Genomic DNA, 25,756 nt, shown 5'->3' with positions numbered 1-25,756 from the left:
GGTGTGGGCATTGAATCTCAATGATGTTAATCAGAAGGCTCAGCAGCATCAATGAGAGGTCCCCTCACCACAAAAAGGTGCCCACATTGAGGGGACCAACTGGGGCTGACAAGACTTGCACAGAATAAAAGAAAGGCCACTGTCAGTCAAATAACCCAGTATAACAGTGGTACCCAGAGAGGCATTTCATAATGTGCAACTTGTTACCAATTGGGTATACAACTGAAAACCACACCAGGTTTCACTCCTTTCAGCTAAAAACAAGAATGTACACTTATAGATGGCTCAGGAACACCAACAATGGAAAGTGCAGAATTGGAAAAATATATTTAGTCCAACAAATCACATTTCATGTTGTTTCACACTGATGGGGGAACCGGAATAGGTTAAAACAGGATGGGTCCATGCCACTCACTATTAAGCTTATTTAATAAAGTGGCCACTCTACCCACACCCACACACACTTACTGAGATATACAATATTAAAATTAAAATAAATGGCATTAAGGCAAACCATCCCCCTGTGGCTTTTCCACCAGAACCTACATGTCACAGATTGTCACCGTTCTGAATATAATAATTATATTCACATCAGTGACAATATAAGCATGACAAATGGGAATTATTTTCCATATAATGAGATAATTAATTGCTAAATGGATCTGATAGGGTAAACACTGTCTTATAAATCTAAATGCATTCCAAATGTTAATGACTTTAAACATTCCAAGATATAATGCCCCTTAACTATTTTAATAAAACAAGTAGGTAATACCCTAATAATGAATTCTGAAACCAGTAATAAATATTCCTGGTTGCAAATTTGGTTATTTTGTTATTTGTAATTTTAACTATACCTGGTACAAATTGAATTACCTATATATCAAGTCTGTATAAGAAGTCCTAATGATAAACAGGTAACACTCAAACACTGAACATTTGTTCCTCTGCCACCATTATTCCCATATGGGCAAATTGAATTCACTTACCTCATTGATTAAGAGCTCCTATTTTCAAGAATGTCACTCTGTCGTTGAAGGTTTGCTATATTTTAACTCATTGTAAAGTTATTGATAAAATTTTATTGGTTACCTAACTTTTGAAAACTAGCACATGCAGAATCTTGAAAGAAATTTCATCATAAAAATGAGAACAGTAATTTAACAAAGCTAGGGTTAAAATTCTAATAAGAAATGAGATAACATGGACAAAAATAGTGAATGGAACACTCAAAGCTCAGATGGACTAATTTATACCACCATAGTGATGTATATTACATCCACAGGTATAACAGATGATGATAATGAATTTAACAAATTCATAAACTATACATTAGTTGATGCACTATATTTAATGAAGCAAAATGTGGATAAAACTATGATTATTGTAGTCTTGTATATGTATCTCAAGGCTCGTGTCAACCTATGTTACAATATAAAAAATAAAAAATTTAAAAAAACTGGAAGCCTTTTGAAGTTATCATTCAAAAGCTCGATACTTGACAACTGATCACTTCAGACCTTCTTATGTAGCAATGATTGAGAACTAGTAATTGTCAATATTAATTGGTAAGTGATATATATGTTGATGAAAACACAAACTTTATGAACATATATGCCACTTACCAATTAATATTTTAGAACAGAAGAATTTTAAAAAAAAAAAATATATATTACCAGCAACTGGCATAAAATAAGATGAATTATATTTATTTTATCAATATTTTCTTATAGATATTTGTTTTTAAAACAGTGAGAAATAGCACAAGCGTTAAGTTTGAACCCACTATTTAGACCTGAATTTAAGTATATACATATACAAATTTCCTTTAAGGTTCTTCTATTCACAGATGCTACATAACTTACCTCATTGAAAGTCCTCAACATCAAAGAGTAATAAGAAATTACACTAGCAATAAATGATAACAGCCAGAAAATAAATTGAGTAGCAGATGAATGAGCTCCCTTTTTGCGCTCAATTAAAATAAATACTGCAGACAACACCTGTAAAATATGATAAATTATAAGACTTATTAAAAACACAACAGAATAATTATAATATAAGTTTTTTTTTCATATATTATATTTTCTATTCTTTATCATAAGTTTTTAACTTGCATTTTTAAAGACATATCTTGATATGTATTTGTGATATGTTTTTGACTTGAATTTTTAAACAGAAAATTGAAATTTATAAAAAACAGTGATCTCTATACAGCAAAACTTCACTAATTTGGTACAAATTGATGATCCTTCACCAAGTCCTCCATCACTCTATAATTTGAAGTGCCTTTCTTATGCAAGTATTTTATTTATGTAGAATGGAGATTTTTCCTAAACAAGAATTTAATGATTCTGAATGGTTTCAGAAAGTAATTATGAAACCATTCTGAAATAAGTAAATTCATTTAAAAGAAAAACTAATTTTTCATTCAAATTTGCATTCACAAAAAATGTGAATGCAGAAATGTTGGTTAATGATATTTTAAGTGCTGAAAGCAAAATCAAGTGGTTTTTTTTTTTACCTCCCAGTATCATAGCTCTCATATGACCTACAGATCAGAGATTCATACTCAGCTGCAAATTTTTATATCAAAGAAAACAACTGACAGCATAAATGATTTTTTTTTTTTTTTTTTTTTTTTTTTTGCAATTCTAACTAAAGGAGAAAGGAGTGAAAAAGGAAACATAAAATGTATAGAGAAAACATGGATGAAAAGCAATGGCATAACAATGGATCTTTTGTTAATTTCAATAATTATGAGACAAAATACACCTGAGATTTAAAATAATGCCAATTAATTTAAAATTTAGGCCACTATAAAGGCTGATCAAGTCAAAAAAGTATGAAATATTACATAGAGATCCAGAACAAACCAATTTTATATCAGAAGATGAAGTAATGAATGCTGAAATAAAATAAAGAAATAGTCAACCATAAGTCCATTCTCCTTTGAAAGCCACTAGACTGGCAGAACGTAGTTTTTTTGAAAATAAAATAAATGAGCAAAAATGGCAACTCATTTGAATAACTGTAGACCTGGATCATCATACGATATTTCACTTTCACCTGGCCATTCTTGTCAGTGGCCACCTAAATTTTAAACTTAATTGGCATTATTTTAATTCTTGGCTATACTGGCCAAGTACAATTACTATTATAACAGGTAACCCTCATATAACACAGCAGTTAGGTTCCTATAAAAATCTCGTCTAGTGCGAAACCATGTTATTTTTTTATTTTTTTTTTTTGATTTGGTAGTTGTTGGCACATCGGCTTCTGTGGCCATATTGAACCTCCCAAGGTTTTTGCAGTGCTTTGATCCAAGCCCGAGGCGGGAATCGAACCCGCAACCTTTGGGTTGCTAGGCAGGTACTTTACCCACTCGGCTAGCCCGGTTGGCGAAACCATGTTATATGGGACTATAACCAGTACATAAAGGGGATTGTGTTTGAAGAGCTAACAAAAATACACCATTTCATTAACAAATCTGACAAAAATACCCCATTCTGATTTCATGTATCTTCTGCTCTCTTTAAAAAATCATTAATCTGGGTTTGTTTGCTTCTGCTTGATAGATCTTTGTAATTTCAATGTGTGGAACTAAGAATTTTTGAAGCTCCCTTTTGAACTTTGGGCTTCTTTCAGTTGAAGAATCTGAATTCAAAAAATAAGATTCTAGTTGCTCAGCTAACTTTATGCCATTCCATATACTTTTTAGTGTAAAATTTAAAAGTTTACAATTTTCATCTGTGCTATGATAGTAGTAGTAGTGGCACTTGATGCAAGAAAGCAAGTGTAGGAGCTTATGCAGCATCAGCCAAAAAAAAAAAAAAAAAATCACACCATACCCTCCAATTGCCTGTCCAGTTCCTCCTTAAATTTATTTAACCTATCAACTTCCACAACGACAGATGGAAGTTTGTTCCAGCAATTAACCACCCGCTGGCTAAAGGCAAATTTCCGCACATCTATTCTACATCTATCCTTTCTTAATTTGAACTTATGTCCCCGTAGGTTCGTATTCTGAACAAGTGGGAGGATCCCATCAGAATTCAGCGTGCTCAACCCATTCAAGGCCTTATAGACCTCAATCAGATCACCGCGCAGGTGCCTAGTCTCCAGCCACTGCAATTTGCAGAACTTAAGCCTCTCTTGGTAAGAGGATCCCTTCATTCCCCTCACCAATCGTGTTGCTCTTCTCTGTACACGCTCAAGCAAATCTACATCCTTCCTAAAATGAGGCCTCCAGACCTGTACGCAGTACTCAAGGCGTGGCCTGACCATTGCCTTATACAGAGGGACAATCACCTCCTTTTCCCTGCTAGCAAAATTCCTATATATCATTGACAAAACCCCATGACCTGCCCTAGCAGCCTGTCTACATTGCTCAGAAAACTTCATATTTGACTGCACAATTACTCCCAGGTCTTTTTCATTTTCTACCACCTTAAGTGTAGTACCACACAGTTGGTACGTTTCTCTGGGGTTACTTCTACCCATATGCAGTACTTTGCATTTGTCAAGGTTAAATTTCAGTTGCCACTTCTTAGCCCATCTGCCCAAATTATCTAGATCCTGTTGCAGTAGCACACTGCCATTACTGTCATTAACAACCCTGCCAACCTTCGTGTCATCTGCAAACTTCGACATTAAGCCTGATATACCTTCATCAATATCATTGATAAATATACAAAACAACAGTGGACCCAACACCGAACCCTGTGGGACTCCACTAATAACATTAGTCCACGAAGAGCAGCACCCATTGATTACCACCCTCTGTCTTCTCCCACTTAACCATCCTTTTATCCATTGTAGCAACTTACCCTTAATACTATTCTGCTCCAATTTGTACAGTAGTCTTCCATGCGCAACAGTGTCAAAAGCTTTCCTGAAATCCAAGTATATGATATCAAAATTATTTTTTGCATCCAGTTCCTTTGTGACCACATCATAATAACCAATCAAATTTGTCAGACAAGACTTTCCCTTAACAAACCCATGCTGTGTCTGAATTATTGCTGCAGTCTTGTCTAGATGATCCTGCAATGCATCTTTAACCAGTGACTCCATTATTTTACCCGGAACAGAAGTTAAACTAACTGGTCTGTAATTATTTGTGTCACCCTTCGAACCTCCTTTGTGAATTGGGGATACATTTGCACATCTCCAGTCCGTGGGAACCTCCCCTGAATCCAAGGATGCTCTCATAATTATGGCTAAGGGTTTGCTTAGTTGCTTTGCCGCCTCCTTTAATATAACTGGATAGATCCCATCCGCCCCAGGTGCCTTTCTTATGTTTAACTTCAACAATTTCTCCTCCACTTTGCTCTCAGTTATTACAAAATCATTAAGCACACTGCTACAATTTGATGACCTTCTTCCATTTTAAAACTGTAATGATTCCTCACGTGTGAATGTAGATGCAAAATACTCATTCAGTTTGTTTGCTATCTGAGCAGGATCATCAACAGTCGAACCATCGATGTCAAGTGGACCAATCATATTCAGCCCCTTCCTTTTAGAGTTTATATAAGTAAAGAAATCCTTGCTGTTTTTCTTAGCATCTTTTGCCAAAGATTTCTCGTAATCCGCCTTTGCCTGCCGAACCTCCTTTGTGACCTGATTACAGACTAGCTTATATCTGCTACAGGCTTCTGCGTCGCCTGATAATTTATATGCATCCCATGCATTTTTCTTCTCTGTCACGAGTCTCATTAGTTCATTTGATAACCATTTAGGCCTAAACCTTGAACAATATTTCTTCATCGGTATGAAAAGTCTAGTAGCTTCCACGATTAATTCCTTGAATGCTTCCCACTTAGAATTTACTGTTTGTAACATCGTCAGTCGATCCCACTGTACAGAATTTAAAAACTGTCTGAGACCACTGTACTCCCCTTTACGGAAGCAAAAACCCTTTCCTTTACCCCTGACGGTAGTTACCTCTTTGAGTAAATCCCACTTCAGCACACTGTGATCACTGCCACCTAGTGGTTCCTTTATCTGCAAATTCTTAATACACGAATGATCACTGCTGATAACCAGATCAAGAGTATTACTTTCTCTGGTTGCCTCTCGAACATGCTGCTGCAGAAAACAATCATCCAATAAATCCACAAAAGTCTGACTAGTGTGTGAGTGACCAACCCACAAGTTCCAGTCAATATCTGGGAAGTTAAAATCCCCCATTATAAGACATTCTGATTTACTGGCCCACTCTATTTCTCTGTACAATTGTTCATTGTACTCATTCGAGTCAGGCCTATAACACACTCCTACTCTTATTTTTGCTTTTGCAGTGCTTATGTCACACCAAACTGACTCAACAGTGCACTGTCCATCTATATCAACTGGATGCACTTCTTTTGATTTTATGTTTTTCTTAATTAACAGCATAACACCTCCTCCCTTTCTGTCCTGTCTATCCTTTCTGTACACATTGTACTCCCCAAATTCCGGGTTTGCATTCCTTATATCTTTGTGACACCACGTCTCTGCTATCCCAACAATATCCGCCTTTGATGTCCTGACCAACACTTCAAATTCATCAAATTTATTTACTATACTTCTAGCATTGGTATACATGCAAGCATACATGCTCCTATGCCTATTCCTTGTTACCCTAACACATCCCATATACCCAACTATTCCAGGATGACTGCCATCCGTCCCTGAAACCCCCAACACCTCTCGCTCCAGGTCGCTTCTTATTCTAATAGAAGTTGTGCAAGAATCACCTTCACCTCTGCCTGCGGTTACTGTTAAACTATTAGTCTTTGTATCCCCCCAAGCTAGCAGTTTTCCGACCCACCTAACACTGCCTCGATAGCATCAGCAAATATTCTTGCACCCTTTCTATTTAAGTGTATCCCATCCCTGTAGAAGCAATCTCTCCTGTTAACAAGTACAGTCCAGGCTGAAAAAAATTCTACCCCTTGAGCCTTGCACAATCTTTCCAGGGCCGAATTGATCGACAAGGCTCTCATCATATAATCATGATCCTCTGAATTGATTTGATTTGGCTCCAATGCCATTTCCACCAAACCCGCTTCGTCAGCCTCTTTTTCTACCAGTAATTCTTGAACATCTTCAGTAATCATATCTTTTTTTTTAGAAGCATCAGAGACTAAGACTATGTTGCTCTGTGTGTTCAAATTGCGTGTGTTCTGAGGATGATTTTCTATTTTTCTGGACAAAAAAAAAAACAGAATTTCCAGGAGAAAAAAACCATGCAATCTCTGCATGAGACTGACTAACTCAGCCACATTGTGAAAAAGACCTATAAAAATTCCTCCCGTCATTGACGGGATTCAAACTTAGGTCTTTACCACCAGGTGTGGGGATGACAGTGATTCTACCAACTGTGCTACTGACAAGGGCTTCAGTACTGTAGTCCTTCAGTAGTCCATCAAAACCTTCCCTCCTACTGACTTAGCAAGTTCTACTATCACACGGATTCCATTTTCTGTCGGTTCAACCATATTTCCTGAATGAACTGACTCTGGCCATACATTTTTCCAACATGCATTTAATGTTGACAGTTTTACTTCTTTGAGTGATAAAGCTATGATTCTGATACAGTCCACAATTGAAAAATGTTTCCATGTCTCCATCACTTCAACTTTCCATCAATTCAATTCGGAATCAATTTTCTTCAAAATCCATTGTAACAATTTTCTGATGTAATGAGTTTCAAAGGTAGATATGATGCCTTGATCTAATTAAAGAAGTTGTACTAGGTAGTAGGAACATCACTTCAACGTTTGGATGACTTAAATCTTTTGGATGGCCTGGCACGTTATTATCCAATAGTAATAAAACTTTGAAATCTAGATTTTTTTCAAGTTCAACAAGCAAAAGTTCAGTAGCACAGAACCTAACACGGGGATTTCCCAATACTTTTTTTTCTTTGCAAAAATTACATCCAACATAATAGTAAGGTTTTCCCTGCATAAAAGCTCAAAAATACCGTGTTATGCAAGGTTGCCACAATTCTCTAACCATGTTAGAGCGAAACCATGTTATATAAGTACCATGTTGTGCGAGGATTGCTGCACTTTATCAATCGTGTTAGAGTGAAACGTGTTGTAGAAGTACCGTGTTTTATGGGGTTTGCCTGTATTACTGAAATTAATGAAAGACACAGGGTTATACCAATGCTTTACATCTAAGTTTCTGATGCCTTTAACATTTCATGATGCCTTCACTGCTTTAACATTTTATTGTAAAATTTTTACTTTCTCCTTCACTCTCCACAGAAATGCTGAATTTTTTACACCTCATACTATATGGTAGCTACATTCTGAAGAAAACACAGCAAGGTTTGAAATTTTCGTAAAGGAAAAATCTTGTTTAACTAATCTGGTTAACTATTTTAAGAGTTACTCATGAGCTGGATATAGAAAGTAATTTTTACATTGTTTATTTTAACTTAAGCAAAGCATTTGACACTGTCCTGCACAAGCAGTATAACCCGAGTATTCTGCTGTTGTTGTTTGGTTTTTAGGAGCATTAGCAACTAAGGCCATATTGCTCCGGAGATATGCAGTGGTCATTCCCAGACCTTTCCGCATCCTCCACATTTGGTGGTCACGGGCTCAAACCCCGGTCTAATCCAGAAGTGTGTGCTATGCACTGCTACTACTGCCCACCTGACTACGGAGGCACCCTGAGTATTCTGGTATCAAGGATAAGATTTTTAAATGGATTTCAGCTTACTGCAGAACAGGAGTAATTAATGGTCACTGTTCGGATTGAGCTAGTGTTAAAAATGAGATCACTCAAGGATCAGTTTTCTCGGGCTGTTCTGGCTTCTTATTTCCTTAAAAAACATTGAAGGAGGGATACAGGAAATGATGTCAAAATTTGAAGATATCAAGATCAGGAGAGTATTAATGACTAGTGTCAAGTAGCTCTCCTTCAGAATAACTCAAAGTGGATTGACGGATGATGAGAAAAGTGGTAGCTATGTTTTAATAATATAAAATGCAAGGTTTTACTTAAATAATAACAACCTCAAAATAACTTATACATTAGGAGGAGCCAAGTCAAAGACTATTGAAAGAGGAGAGAGTTCTTGATTATGAACCAGGCAGACATGAAGCTCTCCATACAGTGTACACAGGTAAGGAAGGCCAAGGTGGTAGGTGTCCTACTGATGATTTATTGAACATTTGCATGGAGATAGGGAGGTTATAATCCCACTGTATAAAGCGATTGTAAGACCACACATGGAATACTGTGTTCAAATATGGAGACCATACATAAAAAGACAACTTGAGCTTCTTGTTTTGTTTGTTTGCTTAAGAGCTTTATGGCACATTACCATCTGTGGCTATAATGCATCAAGTTAATGAGCTTCTTGAAAAGGTTCAAAGACAAGTAGTGTGTGTGCATGTGCGCACACACACACATCATCTCATCATCCCTGAACACACACACTATATGACACCACTGGCCAAGAGCACAATTCATTAACGACTGTAGAAAGAGTATGCAACATTCCACTAGAGCACTATAACATTAGCAAAGGCACATGATGCAAGAAAGCAAGCTTATATAGCATCAGCCAAAAAAAAAAAAATGTTATTTCACCCATCGACTCGCTCCAAATGTTTGTCAAGTTCTGCCTTGAATCTATTTAAGCTATCAACTTCTACAACGACAGATGGAAGTTTATTCCAGCAATCAACCACCTGCTGGCTAAAGGCAAACTTCCGCACATCTATCCTACAACTGTCTTCCCTCAATTTGAATTTATGCCCTCTCAGGCGATTATTCTGAGCAAGAGGAAGAATCCCATCAGCATTAAGCATGCTCAACCCATTCAAGGCTTTATACACCTCAATCAGATCAACTCGCAGGTGTTTAGTCTCCAGACACTGTAATCTGCAAAACTTAAGCCTTTCTTCGTAAGAGCAATCCTTTGTTCCATTCACTAATCTTGTTGCCCTTCTCTGTACTCGTTCCAACAGCTCTACATCCTTCTTAAAATGAGGCCTCCAGACCTGTATACAGTACTCAAGGTGTGGTCTGACCATTGCCTTATACAAGGGGATAATCCCCTCGTTATCCCTGCTAGAAAAATTCCTGTATATCATTGACAAGACTCCATGAGCTACTCTTGCAGACTATCTGCACTGCTCAGAAAACTTCATATCTGCCTGCCCAATTACCCCCGGTTCCTTTTCATTCTCTACCACTTTCAGTGTGGTACCACACAGTTGACACGTTACGCTGAGATTACTGCTTCCCATATGTAGTACTTTATATTTGCCAATGTTAAACTTCATTTGCCACCTCTAAGCCCATCTGCTCAACTTTTCTAGATCCTGTTGCAGCAGTGTACTGTCATTAACAACCCTGCCAACCTTTGTATTGTCTGCAAACTTGGACATTAAGTCTAATATACCATCATCAATACCATTTATAAATACAGAAAACAACAATGGACCCAACACTGAACTCTGAAAGACTCCACTAATAACATTAGTCCATGAAGAGCAGTGTCCAATGATTACCACTCTCTGTCTTCTCCCACTCAACCAACCCTTTATCCATATCAACAATTTGCCTCCAATGCCACACTGCTCCAATTTGTGCAGCAGTTTTCCATGTGGAATAGTATCAAAGGCTTTTCTAAGATCCAAATATATGATATCAAAGTTATTCTTTGCATCCAGTTCCTTTGTGACTACATCACAGTATCCAATCAAATCAAAGTTATTCTTTGCTTCCAGTTCCTTTGTGACTTCATCATACTAATCAAATTAGTCAGATAAGACTTCCCCTTAACAAACCCATGCTGTGTCCGAGCTATAACAGAAGTCTTGTCTAGATGATCCTGCAATGCTTCTTTAACCAGTGCCTCCATTAATTTCCCTGGAATAGAAGTTAAAGTAACAGGTCTGTAATTATCTGTCTCCCCCTTTGATCCTCCTTTGTGGATTGGGGTCACATTTGCACATCTCCAGTCCAATGGTACCTCCCCTGAGTCCAGGGAAGCTCTCATAATTATGGCTAAGGGTTTGCTTACTTCCTTTGCCACCTCCTTTAATATAACTGGATAGATTCCATCCATCCCAAGTGCCTTTCTTGTGTTATCTTCAACAATTTTCCTCCACTTTATTCTCAGTTATTACACGATCATCTAGCTTACTGCCAGAGTTGAATACACCTCTGGCATTCCCCTTCCTGAATAACTCCTCATGTGTGAATGTTGATGCAAAATATTCATTTAGTTTGTTAGCTACCTGAGCAGGATCATCAACAGTTGAACCATCGATATTAAGTGGACCAATCTGATTCATCCCCTTCCTTCTAGAGTTTACATAGGTAAACAGCAAAAAAAAACCAGCAAAGAACTCTTTGTTGTTTTTGTTTGCATCCTTTGCCAAAGATTTCTCATAATCTGCCTTCGCCTGCCTGATCTCCTTTGTAACTTGGTTACAGACCAGTTTATATCTATCATAGGCTTCTATGTCACATGTTAATTTATATGTATCCCATGCATTTTTCTTCTCTATCACATGTCTAATTAATTCATCTGACATCCATTTAGGCCTAAATCTTGAACAATACAAAGGGTACTAGGAAAGTTTTGCAATACAGCTTTGTTTATTTAATTTTTTCAAAGTAATTTCCTCTACATTCAATACACCTCTCCATCCTCCGAAACCAATCTTTAAACCAGTTCTGCCAAGTTTCACTAGGGAGTAAAGCACACTCGTTTTCCCAAGCCCGTAGAAGGTCCTCATCACTGGAAAACCGCCTCCCTTTTAGCTTCATTTTCACATGCGAGAACAGTGCAAAGTCGCAGGGAGCAAGGTCTGGACTGTAGGGAGGGTGCTCGACAAGTTTCAGTCCTGTCGTGGTCAAATATTCGGTGCAGGCTTTGGCGCAGTGAGCTGGAGCATTATCGTGATGGAGGTACCAGGTGTCCATTGTTGACTTTGGCCGCAGGTTCTTCATAGATCCAATGACTTTAGGCAGGCATTGTTCAGTATACCACTTAGCTGTGACTGTCTTCTGCGTGTCCAAAACGACACGTTCCACAATTCCACTCGATTTGAAAAATACAGCTATCATTTTCTTCTTTACAGATCGGGATTTTCTGACAATTACGGGTGTGTCGTCATCATCAAAGACCCAAACTTTGTTTTGAGCCTTGGTCGGCAGATCGTAATAGTACAGCCAAGTCTCGTCACCTGTCACGATGTTGTTCACATACCGAGATTGTCCCTTATCAAACTTTTTTAACATCTCTCGGCACCAATCACACGTCGTGTCATCTGCTCTTCAGTCAGTTGATGCGGCACCCAGAGAGAACAAAGTTTCTTCACATGCAAATGATCTTGCAGAATCGAACGAATTGCTGGTGCATTTAGGCCCAAAGTATCCTCTATCTGTTGGTAGGTCACTCGCCTGTTTTCGTCAAGCATTTTCCTCACAGCAGTAACGTTTTCCTCCGTAACTGACGTTCGTGGCCTTCCTGGCCTCTCAGAATCCTCCAGAGTGAAATTTCCCCTTTGGAATTCTCTATACCACCTGAATATCGTTGTACGATGTGGACAATCATCATCTAGTGCAAGAGTCATTTCTTCTAAGCACTGGTCTATGGTTAAACCACGCACGAAATTATACCGCAAAACTGTCCTTATCTCATTTCGTGACCACGATGCCATCGCAAGCACTTTACACTCTCACTACTAATGAATAACTGAGCCCATCGACTTGGCGCGGCGGCTACTATGCAGGAATGAACATGTCTCAACATGCAGCAACAAGCAGCTTCCTGTGATTCATTGTTGCGTCATATTGCAAAACCTTCCTAGTACCCTTTGTATTTCTTTGTTGGTATGAAAAGCCTAGGAGCTTCCAAGATTAATTCTTTGAATGCTATAGAGCACTCACTTTGGTAAACTTTCCCCAAAAATCACATTCCAGACTTTAAATTTCAAAAAACTCTTCCATAGTCACAACTGTAAATTACATGATCACGGGAAACCATGATTGCATTTAATCAGTTTGACATGCTCCTTCTCAAAACAGCGTGTTCCCCAATGTCAATTAAGTTGACATGATTCAACAGTTCATTGATAAACTCTGTGATGTGCTTCTCATTGGTTTTTCCTATTCATTACTGACAACTACTGCTATCCAAACTATATATGATATAAATTTTTAAATTAAACAGGTTTTTTAACTTAAGGTTTTGAATGTGATGCTTGGGAAACTTTTAATCCATTTGTACTTTACTAAATTATTTTTTATTTACATTATGTGATGTAATTAGAACAATTTTAAAGTAAGTAAACAATCTCTCTCTCTCTCTCTCTCTCTCTCTCTCTCTCTCTCTCTCTCTCTCTCTCTACTACTGCAAAATCATCCACATTCTTCCTTAGAAACACATAGAATATGTTTTTCAAATTTTGTTCATTAAAATTTAGCAGCATCTATTTTTCTTCTTTGGTTTTAAAAAGGTTTTATGTGTATATTAGAAGTAAATTGCTACAATATGTTCAAGGTGTATATACTGTAAATATATTATCCCCCTCTGCAAAAAGTGATTAAAGTAAAAAAATATTCCATGAAGCCCATAGAAAAAAAAAAGTTTACATTAGGTGTACTAGACATTCATGGAAAAGTTAAAGACTTAAATATAATTTATTATGTGATACATTAATAATTATTAATTAATTGAAAGTAGCCATATATTTTATTTTTAAGCATAGTATTTAATCCTTACATACTATACTTAAAAATATTTGCAAATCAGCATGAATATCCACAAATGGAAAATGAAAAAGAATTATAAATTTCTTGTAATTATAAAAAATTTACCCAATATATGGTTTAGCTTATAAAACTGTAAGCAAACTATATTTTTTTTTAATAGTTGGGAAATAAATATTTTATAAACTAATATAAATATTTAAAAATTAATTAATTTTCTTACATAAGTTATGAGTCTGATGAAAGGAGTGTAGTATTCTACTGGGAAAACTTCCTCATCATTGGTGTATCGCCAAAATTTATGGAAGATTTCAGCTGTAGATATGGCAATGAGAAGACATACAAGAATCTGTTGAAAAATGCAAAAGAAATCAATTAATAATTTTAAATTGCAAATTTAAGACTCGACAATAAAGTATCAATTGAAATAATATACAGTGAACTCACTTAACTACTGCTTTTCTTGGCTCACCCCTACTTTATTCAGACACTTGAAATTTAGTCAAAATGGTAATCTATTAAAAATAGGAAATCTGAGGATTTCCTTATCAATCATATGGCAATGTTGAGAAAAAGGCATGAGTTAGGATTAAATTATATTAATGTTAAGGATAACCTTTAGTTCTAAGGTTGAAATGACAATAAAAGATCGGAAACCTAAAATACCAGAACTTACTTCCCAAATGCTTGGGAGGTAAGTTCCAGTATTTTAGGTTTCCAATCTTTTTATTGTTAGGATTAAATTTGAAAGTATCTGGAATTTTGTACAGACATGATAAGAGGAATGCATGATGAGAGCCTTGTCAATCACTTCAGCCCTAGAGAGATTGTGCAAGGCTCATGGGGTAGAATTTTTCCCAGCATGGCTTGTACTCATTAACAAGAGAGACTATTTACAGGAGTGGGATACATTTAAATATAATGGGTGCAAGAATATTTGGTGATGCTACTGAGACAGTGTAAGGTAAATTAGAACTTGGAACTGTAGTTTGGAAGAATATACAGACTAACAGCAGAAGTGAATTGATCCTGCAGTACACTTATTGGCCATGCAGCAGCCTGGAAAGCAAGGTATGGGGAATTACAAGATCTGCTGGGGATCCTCATGGAACAAGCAAATATATGGGCTGTGTTTGGAATATTAAGAATAAAAACAGACACACATATGTATATGCTTGCTTATACATGAATGTTAGAAGCATAATAAATAAATTTGAAGTCATCAAATTAATCGGTTAAGTCATCAAATGCTGACATTATAAGAATATTAAACATAAGGGATGCAGAATTTGAATCCTCAGGCAGTGTACTCAGTTGAAGTGGATGGCCAGTCTAATGCTGAATCAGTTTGGTGTGATAGTTTGGTTTCTACAGGGCTAGAAAACAAATATAAGAGAAGTATGTTATAGGCAAATTGACTGTGATAAGTATAATGAAAATCTATACAGACAAATATTGAGAAAGTAAATTGCTATTAAAAGTTAAAAGCTATTACAATTTTATGCAAGCCATGTACTCCTAATTACAAACAGTATTTCAGCATAAAGATAACCACAAGTTCAAGTGGAGGAGCATAATACAAACAATAAAAGAGGATAAGTAGCTATATTATTATATAAAAGGATTTTACACAAACAGATGAAGACATAGGGAATACAGAGAATATGAGATCAGAATTGACCATCATCTTGAATTGGGCAAATCACAGATTTGCTCAACAGCCATTAACACTTTCACAAGTAGTTTCTGGACTGTATACATGGTATGGGTTTTTTGAGTAATTTAGAAGAAATACATATGTTTTTAAATATTAATTTTCTCCCATTGTAACTTCATAGTCAAACATCAGAGCAAAATTAATATCAAAAATAAAACCAGATTCAAAATTCTGCAAAAAAAAGAAACAAAAATAAAAACATTATTTTATTCAGTTTCATCAACTTTGGATACAAATTCCAGAACATTCTTCAAGTTCTGTTTATACAAGTCCCCACTGCCTTGAATTTCACTGTAAGGATGTCTTTCTATGTCGATTTTTGAAACTATCATAAATATAAAAACTGATAACATTACCTGTAAACAGCACCATATATTGATAGATGGTCACAAGTCTCTAAGAGTTAAGAGAACCTTTAGATATACAGACATAATGAGTATTTTGCATCTACATTCACACATGAGGAATTCTGTAAAGGAGAGGACAGAAATTTACTAAACTCTAACGGAGCTAAATGATTTTGTAATAAAGAAGAGCAAAGTGGAGGAGAAATTGATGAAGTTAAACATAAAAAAGGCACTTGGGGCAGATGGAATTTATCCAGTTATATTGAAGGAGGCAGCGAGGGAAGTAAGCAAACCATTGGCCATAATTATGAGAGCATCCTTAGATTCGGGGGAGGTTCCCATGGACTGGAGATGTGAAAATGCATCCCCAATTCACAAAGAGGCTTCAAAGAGTGATGCAAATAATTATAGACCTGTTAGTTTAACCTCTGTTCTGGGTAAAATAATGGAGTCATTGGTTAAAGAACTAACGCAGGATCACATAGACAAGACTGCAGTAATATTGCAGACACAGCATGGGTTTGTTAAGGAGAAGTCTTATCTGACCAATTTGATTGGGTACTTTGATGTGGTCACAAAGGAACTGGATGCAAAAAATAATTTTGATATCATATATTTGGATTTCAGGAAAGCTTTTGATACTGTTGCACATGAAAGACTGCTGTACAAATTGGAGCAGTATGGCATTAAAGGCAAGATGCTGCAATGGATAGATGGATGGTTGAGTGGGAGATGGCAGAGTGGTAATAAATGGACACTGCTCTATGTGGACTGATGTTATTAGTGTAGTACCCAGGGTTTGCTGCTGGGCCCATTGTTGTTTTGTGTATTTATTAATGATATCAATGAAGGTATATCAGGCTTAATGTCCAAGTTTGAAATGATACAAAGGTTGGCAGGGTTGTTAATGATAGTAAAGACAGTATACTACTGCAACAGGATCTAGAAAAGTTAGGTAGATGGGTTGAGAAGTGGCAACTGAAGTTTAATATTGACAAATGCAAAGTACTGCATATGGATAGCAGTAATCCAAGCGAAACGTACCAACTGAGGTACACTCGGGAGGTGGAGAATGAAACAGATCTCGGGGTAATTGTGCAATCGGATATGAAGTTCTCTGAGCAGATGGGCTGCCAGAGCAGATCATGGAGTTTTGTGAATGATATATAGGAATTTTGCTAGCAGAGACAATGAGGTGATTATACATTCGTATAAGGCAATGGTAAGGCCACACCTTGAGTACTGAGTACAGGTCAGGAGGCCTCATTTTAGGAAGATGTAGAGTTGTTAGAACGAGTACAGAAAAGGGTAACAAGATTGGTGAGAGGAACAAAGGGGTTTTCTTACCAGGAGACATTTAAATTCTGTAAGTTGCAGCATCTAGACACCAGGTACTTGCGAGGTGATCTGATTGAGGTATAGCATTAGCATTAGCATTAGTAGAGGCATATGATGCAAGAAAGCAAGCTTATTCAGCATCAGCCAAAAAAAAAAAAAAAAACCCTCTCCCATTTCACCCCTCCGTTCGTTCGAAATACCTGTCCAGTTGAGCTTTAAATTTGTTTAGGCTATCAACTTCAACAACAAGTGATGGAAGTCGGTTCCACCAACCAACCACCCGCTGGCCAAAGGCAAATTTCCGCACATCTATCCGACATCCGTCCTTCCTCAATTTGAATTTATGCCCTCTGAGGTGATTATTCTGAGAAAGATGAAGAATCCCATTGGCACTGAGCATGCTCAAACCATTCAAAGCCTTATACACCTCTATCAGATCACCTCGACGGTGCCTAGTCTCCAGACTCTGTAATTTGCAAAACTTAAGCCTTTCTTCGTAAGAGCAACCCTTTGTTCCATTTACTAATCTTGTTGCCCTTCTCTGTACCCGTTCCAGCAGCTCTACATCCTTCTTGAAATGAGGCCTCCAGACCTGTATACAGTACTCAAGATGTGGCCTAACCATTGCCTTATACAAGGGAATAATCACCTCCTTATCCCTGCTAGAAAAATTCCTGTATATCATTGACAAGACACCATGAGCTACTCTTGCAGCTCGTCTGCACTGCTCAGAGAACTTCATATCTGCCTGCAAAATTACCACCAGGTCCTTTTCATTCTCCACCACTCTCAGTGTAGTACCGCAGAGTTGATACATTGCTCTGGGGTTACTGTTACCCATATGTAGTACTTTACATTTGTCAATGTTAAACTTCATTTGCCACCTCTCAGCCCATCTGTTCAACCTTTCCAGATCCCGTTGCAGCAGCATAGCGTCAGTAGTGTCCTTAACGACCCTGCCAACCTTTGTATCATCTGCAAACTTAGACATTAAACTTGATATCCCATCATCAATATCATTCATAAACACCGAAAACAACAATGGACCCAACACTGAACCTTGAGGAACTCCACTAATAACATTAGTCCACGTTGAGCAGTGTCCATTGATTACCACTCTCTGTCTTCTGCCACTCAACCATCCCCTTATCCATAGCAGCAATTTGCCTCCAATGCCACACTGCTCCAATTTGTGCAGCAGTCTTCCATGTGCAACAGTATCAAAAGCTTTCTAAGATCCAAATATATAATATCAAAGTTATTCCCTGCATCCAGTTCTTTTGTGACTATATCATAGTATCCAATCAAATTGGTCAGGCAAGACCTGCCCTTAACAAAACCATGCTGCGTCTGAGCTATAACTGAATTCTTGTCTAGATGATCCTGCAGTGCTTCTTTAACCAGTGCCTCCATTAATTTACCTGGAACAGAAGTTAAACTAACAGGTCTATAATTACTTGTGTCAGCCTTTGATCCTCCTTTGTGAATTGGGGTTACATTTGCACATCTCCAGTCTATGGGTACCTCCCCTGAGTCCAAAGAAGCTCTCATAATTATGGCTAGGGGTTTGCATACTTCCTTTGCTGCCTCCTTTAATATAACTGGATAGATCCCATCCACCCCAGGTGCCTTTTTTATGTTTATCCTCAACAATCTCTCCTCCACTTTCCTCTCAGTTATTACAAAATCATCCAGCTCACTGCCAATGTTTACTTTACCTACATCATTCTCCTTCCTGAATAACTCCTCATGCGTGAATGTAGATGCAAAATACTCGTTTAGATTGTTAGCCACCTGAGCAGGATCCTCAACTGTTGAACCATCAATATCCAGTGGACCAATCTGATTCATCCCTTTCCTTCTCGAGTTCAAGTATGTAAAGAACTCCTTCCTGTTTTTCTTTGCATCCTTTGCCAAGGATTTTTCGTAGTCTGCCTTTGCCTGCCTAATCTCCTTTGTGACTTGGTTACAGACCAACTTATATCTATCATAGGCTTCCATGTCACCCATTAATTTGTATGTATCCCATGCATTTTTCTTCTCTGCCACATGTCTCATTAGTCCATCTGACATCCATTTAGGCCTAAACCTTGAACAATATTTCTTAGTTGGTATGTAAAGCCTGGCAGACACCAAGATTAGTTCCTTGAATGCTTCCCATTTTGAGTTTGCTGTTGGTAACATCATCAGTTGGTCCCACTGTATAGAATTTAAATACTGTCTCAGACCATCATAGTCGCCTTTACGAAAACAAAAACCCTTCCCTTTACCTCTGATGGTAGTTACCTCCTTGAGTAAATCCCACTTCAACACACTGTGATCACTGCCACCTAGTGGTTCATTTATCTGCAGGTTCTTAATGCATGAAGAATCACTACTGATAATCAGATCAAGAGTATTGCTCCCTCTTGTTGCCTCACGAACATGCTGATGTAGAAAACAATCATCCAATAAATCCACAAAAGACTTGCTAGTGTGCGAGTGACCAACCAACAAATTCCAGTCAATATCTGGGAAATTAAAATCCCCCATTATAAGACTCTCTGATTTACTGGCCCACTCTATTTCCCTGTACAATATATTATTATACTCATCAGAGTCATTAGGCCTATAGCACACTCCTACTCTCAATTTTGATTTCCCTATGCTTATGTCACACCAAACTGACTCGACACTGCCCTGTCCATCGATGTCAACTGGCTTCACTTCCTTTGACTTTATGTGTTTCTTAATTAATAGCATAACCCCTCCTCCCCTCCTGTCCTGTCTATCCTTTCTATATACATTGTATTCCCCAAATTCCAGTTCTGCATTACTTATATCTGTGTGACACCACGTCTCTGATATCCCAACAATATCTGCCTTTGATGTTTTGAGCAATACCTCAAATTCATCAAATTTATTTACCCAACTCCTAGCATTGGTGTACACGCAGGTATACATGCACCTGTTTCTATTCTTAGCTACCCTAACACAACCCATGTGTTTACTTGTAACGCAATGACTACCAGCAGTCTCTGAAATATCCTGCATCTTGTTTTTCAGACTTCTGCTCATTTGAATAGAAGCAGTGCAAGAATCACTTCCACCTCTGCCAGTGGCTACTGTTATACAAAGCATTGAATCGTTTGAGCAGGCGCAATGCTGATGGGATACTTCCACTGGCTGAGATTAAGAACCTGAGGAGGCATAGTTCAAATTGAGGAAAGATAGTTGTAGAATAGATGTGCAGAAGTTTGCCTTTAGCCAGTGGGTAGTTGATTTCTGGAACAGACTTCCATCTGTTGTTGTGGAAGTTGATAGCTTAAATAAATTTAAGGCTGAACTAGACAAACATTTGGAGTGACCGGAAGGGTGAAATGGGAAGTTTTGTTTTTGTTTTTTTTGGCTGATGCTCTATAAGCTTGCTTTCTTACATCATATGCCTCAACTGATGCTAATACTAATCCTAATAATTTGTTGAAACTGCACTGAAAGATGAGAACTGTTCAAAAAAAGTACCCAGATTATGCTCATTGCTCAAGGTTCAGACAATATGGTATATTGTGACAAAGCATAATGTGTTTAAACCATAATTTGTTTAGATCTGTACAACACCTGCTTGAAGTTTGTTCCAACAATAAACTACCCACCGGCAGAAGGCAAATTTCTGCACATCTATCCTGCAACCATCCTTCCTGAATTTGAATTTATGCCCCCTCACGTGTAGTCTGAGCAAGAGGAAGGATACCATCAACATAAGAGTTTACCCAATCAATTCAAAGCCTTAATCACCTCGATCAGATCTCCTTGCAGGTGCTAGTCTCTGGACACTGCAATTTGCAGAACTAAGGTTCGTCATAAGAGCACCCTTTTGTTCCCCTCACCAATCTCATTGCCCTTCTCTGCACCAGTTCCAGCAGATCCACATCCTTCCTAAAATGAGGCCTCCAGACCTGTATGCAGTACTCAAGATGCAACCAATACAATGGGATAATAATCTCCTTATCTCTGCTAGCAAAATTCCTGTATATCACTGACAAAATCTCATGGGCTGTCCATGTTCCTGTTCACAAAATCACTGAAAAAACTATCTCAGATCATCATATCATTATATTGTAGCTTATATAAGGTGACTCTCATATGTTATTTTAAGTCCATATCAGATCATATCATTCTACTTTAACAAAAATTTTGAACACAAGGCATATTTCTGCAAGGTTTGTACCACTGCTGTTAACAGAGGAATGACATGAATACAGTTAACAAGTCATTTTCAATTTGCTTGAATGTGCAATCAGCAAATAGACATTTCTGAAATGTATAGATGGAGATGAAATGCATGTTTTCAGATGTGATGTTGAAACTGAACAGTTACCATTATAAGACTCCTTCCCTCCCTCAAATTTCAGCAAGTGCACAGCAAAAAAAAAAGCCATATTGCTAGCATTTTTTGATTATGAGGATGTTGTGGCATTGCCACCCCAAATATTCTCCAGAAGGCCAAACAATTAATAAGTACACTGACGCTGTGAGAAACATGATAATGTTGAAGTAACCAGAATTTTAAGCTTCACTAATTTTTCTACTTATAGAGTTATTTTGGGCTTTGAGCTTCACTACTTTTGCTACTTGAGGTATTTTGATCAAATATGAAACTGCTGCAGGACACACAAATGATAAAGAGTAATATAATGACTCAGCTTTTAGCAGGAAATTTCAAGGGGGATTTTTTTTTAAAACCCCAAACACAAGATGTATTTAAGACATTAAAGATATGAGATCTTGATTAGTACTTAGTGTCGTGAGTAGATTAGTACTTAGTGTCGTGAAGGTTGAGAAGATGAAGGAAGATACCTGTTGACATTAGCATTAGTAGAGGCATTTGATGCAAGAAAGCAAGCTTATGCAGCATCAGCCAAAAAAAAAAAAAAAAAAACCCACTTCCACTTCACCCCTCTGTTCGTTCAAAATACCTGTCCAGCTGAGCCTTAAACTTATTTAGGCTATCAACCTCCACTACAAGGGATGGAAGTCTGTTCCACCAACCAACCACCCGCTGGCTAAAGGCAAATTTCCGCACGTCTATCCTATATCTGTCTTTCCTCAATTTGAATTTATGCCCTCTCAGGTGATTATTCTGAGCTAGAGGAAGAATCCCATCAGCATTGAGCATGCTCAAACCATTCAAGGCTTGAATGGTTTGAGCATTAAACATTAAACTTGAATTTCTGTAGATTATAATTTTCAAGAAATATTGTGAAGGGGGGTTTCTGTTTCAGAAAATGGGAATTAAAGAGATAAATGAGAAAGAAGAAAAGTTGGTCCTGTGAGTTTGAAGTAGGACAGCAAATGGATGTTGACTGCTTGCAGCACATGTTTGGATTGGTTTGTAAGAAAGAGGGTGAATTATAGAAGCCAATTCAGAAGAACAGTGCCTATGTAAGTATCTATAGAAAAGGCATGCAGCAGAAACAGAACATCTATGAGATGGAGCAGAGAGACTGTAAGAGGTGGCTCACTAATTGACCTATCAGCCTTCTTTTGAATAGGACCTGAGAAAGGTTATGGAGACATCATCCCGATGTAGGAGCAATATTCCATAGTAGGGCAGATTGAGATTCATACAGAGTGAGTAGCTGTTGAATAGAAAGGTAATGCCAAGAGGGAAAGTTTTTGATTTGCACAGGAAGCAATATTTGTGACGTGCTTATGCCAAATGAGATAAGTCAGGGTAATCCCTATTAAAGATATAAGATCTTGTCTAGAAATCTGAGTGTCACTGAAAATCAGCATAGGAGCAGAAGAATTCTTTTTGTGAGATATAAGACAGGAATGAGTTTTAGAGGGATTGAAATTAATTAAGTTATCTTTGCCCCATTAGAGAATTACCTAGAGATCAGCATTTAAGGAATTGGCAGTAGATATTCAAGAAGTTGAAGCTGCATGTGCAGGGCAAGGTTTCTAAAACTGGAAGGCAGAATACAATGTGCTATCATCAGCAAAACTATGGATAGGATTTTCAGTCATTAATAAACAAGAGGGAAAAAAAAAATAGTGGGAGAAAGAACTGAATCTTGGGGAACGCCAGCATTAGTGGAGAAGTTAGAAGAAAGAGAGCCATCTACCATCACCAGCAGTGAGCTGTTGGAGAGAAAATTGGATATCCAATCACAAAAAACAGTCTTCAATCCAAAAGATCGACTCTTATTTAGAAGACCTTTATGCCAAACATAATTGAAAGCCTTTGAAATGTCAACATTATTAAGTTGTCCCCCCCCCATAAGTATGCTTATTGTAGCACTCTGGATATTTTTTGAAATAGATGTCATATATGTACATACTTGCAAAAGAGAACTTTCTGTTCAAAAGTTAAATGGCATTAATGGCAAAAATTTAAGAGCTTTAGTGGAAGATACAAAATGGGTATATGAAGGAAAGATTAAAAATTCAGAACAGAGGGAAGAAAATCATGACGTCAGGGCAAATTAAAACAGAAGAGGAGGTTATTTTTAGAAGTATAGAATAAATGCTTTGACAATTTGCTAAATGAAGGAACTCAAGACATCAATGCTTACTCATAACTATTAACAGTCATTTAAAAGTGTCATAGTCATTATCGCACTTCAACAAAAGTTATATTTAAATTAATTTCCTACAAAATATTAGCTATTATCCTCAACACTCTACTAATGCCTAACATACAATAAATTTGTCAAATATCAATAAAGCAGTGTAACAAATCAGTGATGTGAAAATATAATTTTGGTATGCATGAGAATACTGGAATTCATGTCTATTTGATGGTTGACTATATTACAATTATATGGCACTTATAAAAATTTAACATTTTTATATATTACTGCTTATTAAGCTTTATAATAAGCTTAAGTAAAAATCAGTGTAAAAAATTAATGTATCACAAGTAGTCACTAATTTCTAAAGTTGATGTTATGGACAGTTTTTAAAATAATGAGGAGAATGGCACACCCATTAGAAAAGGTTTGCCTTCACTCTATATTTTCCTACTATATTTTTTACTCTTTTAAGAAAGGAATACGTATCTACACATTCTCTCTACTCTAAGTAATTTTATATAGAATATATAAATTTTTGAGTTATAATTTTTATGATTAATTTTTGAAAAAGTGCTAACATTTTCACAAAATAAAATATGAATGATAAATTAAATATAATAATACTATCAGTTTACTCTGAACTGTATAAAAATAATGTTTTTACATAAATACAGTAACTTTCATGCTTAACTGCAGTAACCTTAACATATATGGAAACATATAATAAAAGAATAGCAACGGTAATTTACAATCAATTATACAATTCAATTCTAAGTGCAAGTTATTTAGAAATTTCAAAGTATCATGTTATTCTGAAAGAAGCTATATACTGCATAAGAAATAAAAAATATTGTTGTTCAAATGTCAGAGGTATAATCACTAGGCTGATTTACCCTATACTGAAGTGATTCTGGTTTCATTTGTTTCAGCTGGCTATCTGATACCAGCCAATAATTTTATATTATTCAGAATAAAATAACTGTGCCCAGTAACAGTATCACTGAATTTTCAAGGTCTGATTATTTCATGAGGAAAGTCCCATTCACATGTTGATCTCTAGCAGTTTAACTTTTCTGTAGAATGAAACAAGGATAATCTCTAGCCCAATAAACACAACTGTGTGGATTTAAATGGCCACTTTTTTTATGAAAACCCCAAGCATGAAAAGTATCAAAACCTATAGTGCTTAGTACCATGTATGGGCTGAAGGAGATTGGGAGGGGGGATGCCAGAAACTTTTCTCTGGAGGCTAAACATGGGTTTCACCACTCTAAGCCTCCAATAAGCAAAGTGGGAGTCATCTACCACTTAATTTGAACACTGCTTTGTCTGACCATATGATTACATCATTAAAATTACCAGCTTTACTTGTGACAGTGCCATTCACAAAATTGTATTTATTTCAGTCAGGATTGTCTTACTGAATCACATACAATAACTGAGATATGAAGAGTGAAGATATGAAGAACTTTATGTCCTTTAAGATTCTCATAATACTTGATTGACTAAAACACAGTTCTCAGGAACAATGTTGTTGACTGGTCATATGCACTTCTAACAACTTAGACATTTTGGACATTTCTTGATGATTCATTTTTTGCCTTTAGCCAGTGGGTAGTTGATTGGTAGAACAGACTTCCATCTTTTGTAGAAGTTGATAGCCTAAATAAAGTTAAGGCTGAGCTGGACAGGTATTTGGAACGAACGGAGGGGTGAAATGGGAGTGGGTTTTTTTTATTTTTTTTGGCTGATGCTGCATAAGCTTGCTTTCTTGCATCGTATGCCTCTACTAATGCTAATGTTCTTTTCCTCTCACAGTTTATTAACATTGTGATCAGTACCATATTCTTCACGCCTCAAATTCAGATGGGTTGTTAGATTCAATTCACTATCATGATTTCAGAACTAGGGACCATAAATTCAAATCACAGGGAAAGAGATTTAGCCTGTATTACAGGGAGTTTTCTTTTAGCCAGCAAGTTGTTAATTACTAGAATAAGTAAAAGTAACCTCTGTGGGTAGTAGAGGCTGACGGATTGGGAAATTTAAATGGTCAG

The 25,756-nt window shown here is 36.9% G+C and overlaps 1 protein-coding gene across 1 annotated transcript in view; it reads right to left on the bottom strand.

The window, feature by feature from the left end:
• The window catches only part of LOC150082363 (multidrug resistance-associated protein 1-like), a 266,340-nt gene that overhangs the window by 224,925 nt on the left and 15,659 nt on the right, over positions 1-25,756 (bottom strand). The window contains exons 3-4 of the mRNA XM_090379234.1: positions 13,964-14,089; positions 1,866-2,003 (exon numbers count right to left, since the gene is read on the bottom strand). Coding sequence (XP_090235360.1) covers positions 1,866-2,003; positions 13,964-14,089 — 264 coding nt within the window. The remainder of the gene's footprint in view (positions 1-1,865; positions 2,004-13,963; positions 14,090-25,756) is intronic.

Source organism: Mastigoproctus giganteus, chromosome 8 (genome assembly GCF_048544385.1).
Source record: "Mastigoproctus giganteus isolate SK-2022 chromosome 8, ASM4854438v1, whole genome shotgun sequence".
Taxonomy (NCBI): Eukaryota; Metazoa; Arthropoda; class Arachnida; order Uropygi; family Thelyphonidae; genus Mastigoproctus; species Mastigoproctus giganteus.
Note: the sequence above shows the minus strand (reverse complement) of the source record. Positions and strands in the feature narration are given on the sequence as shown.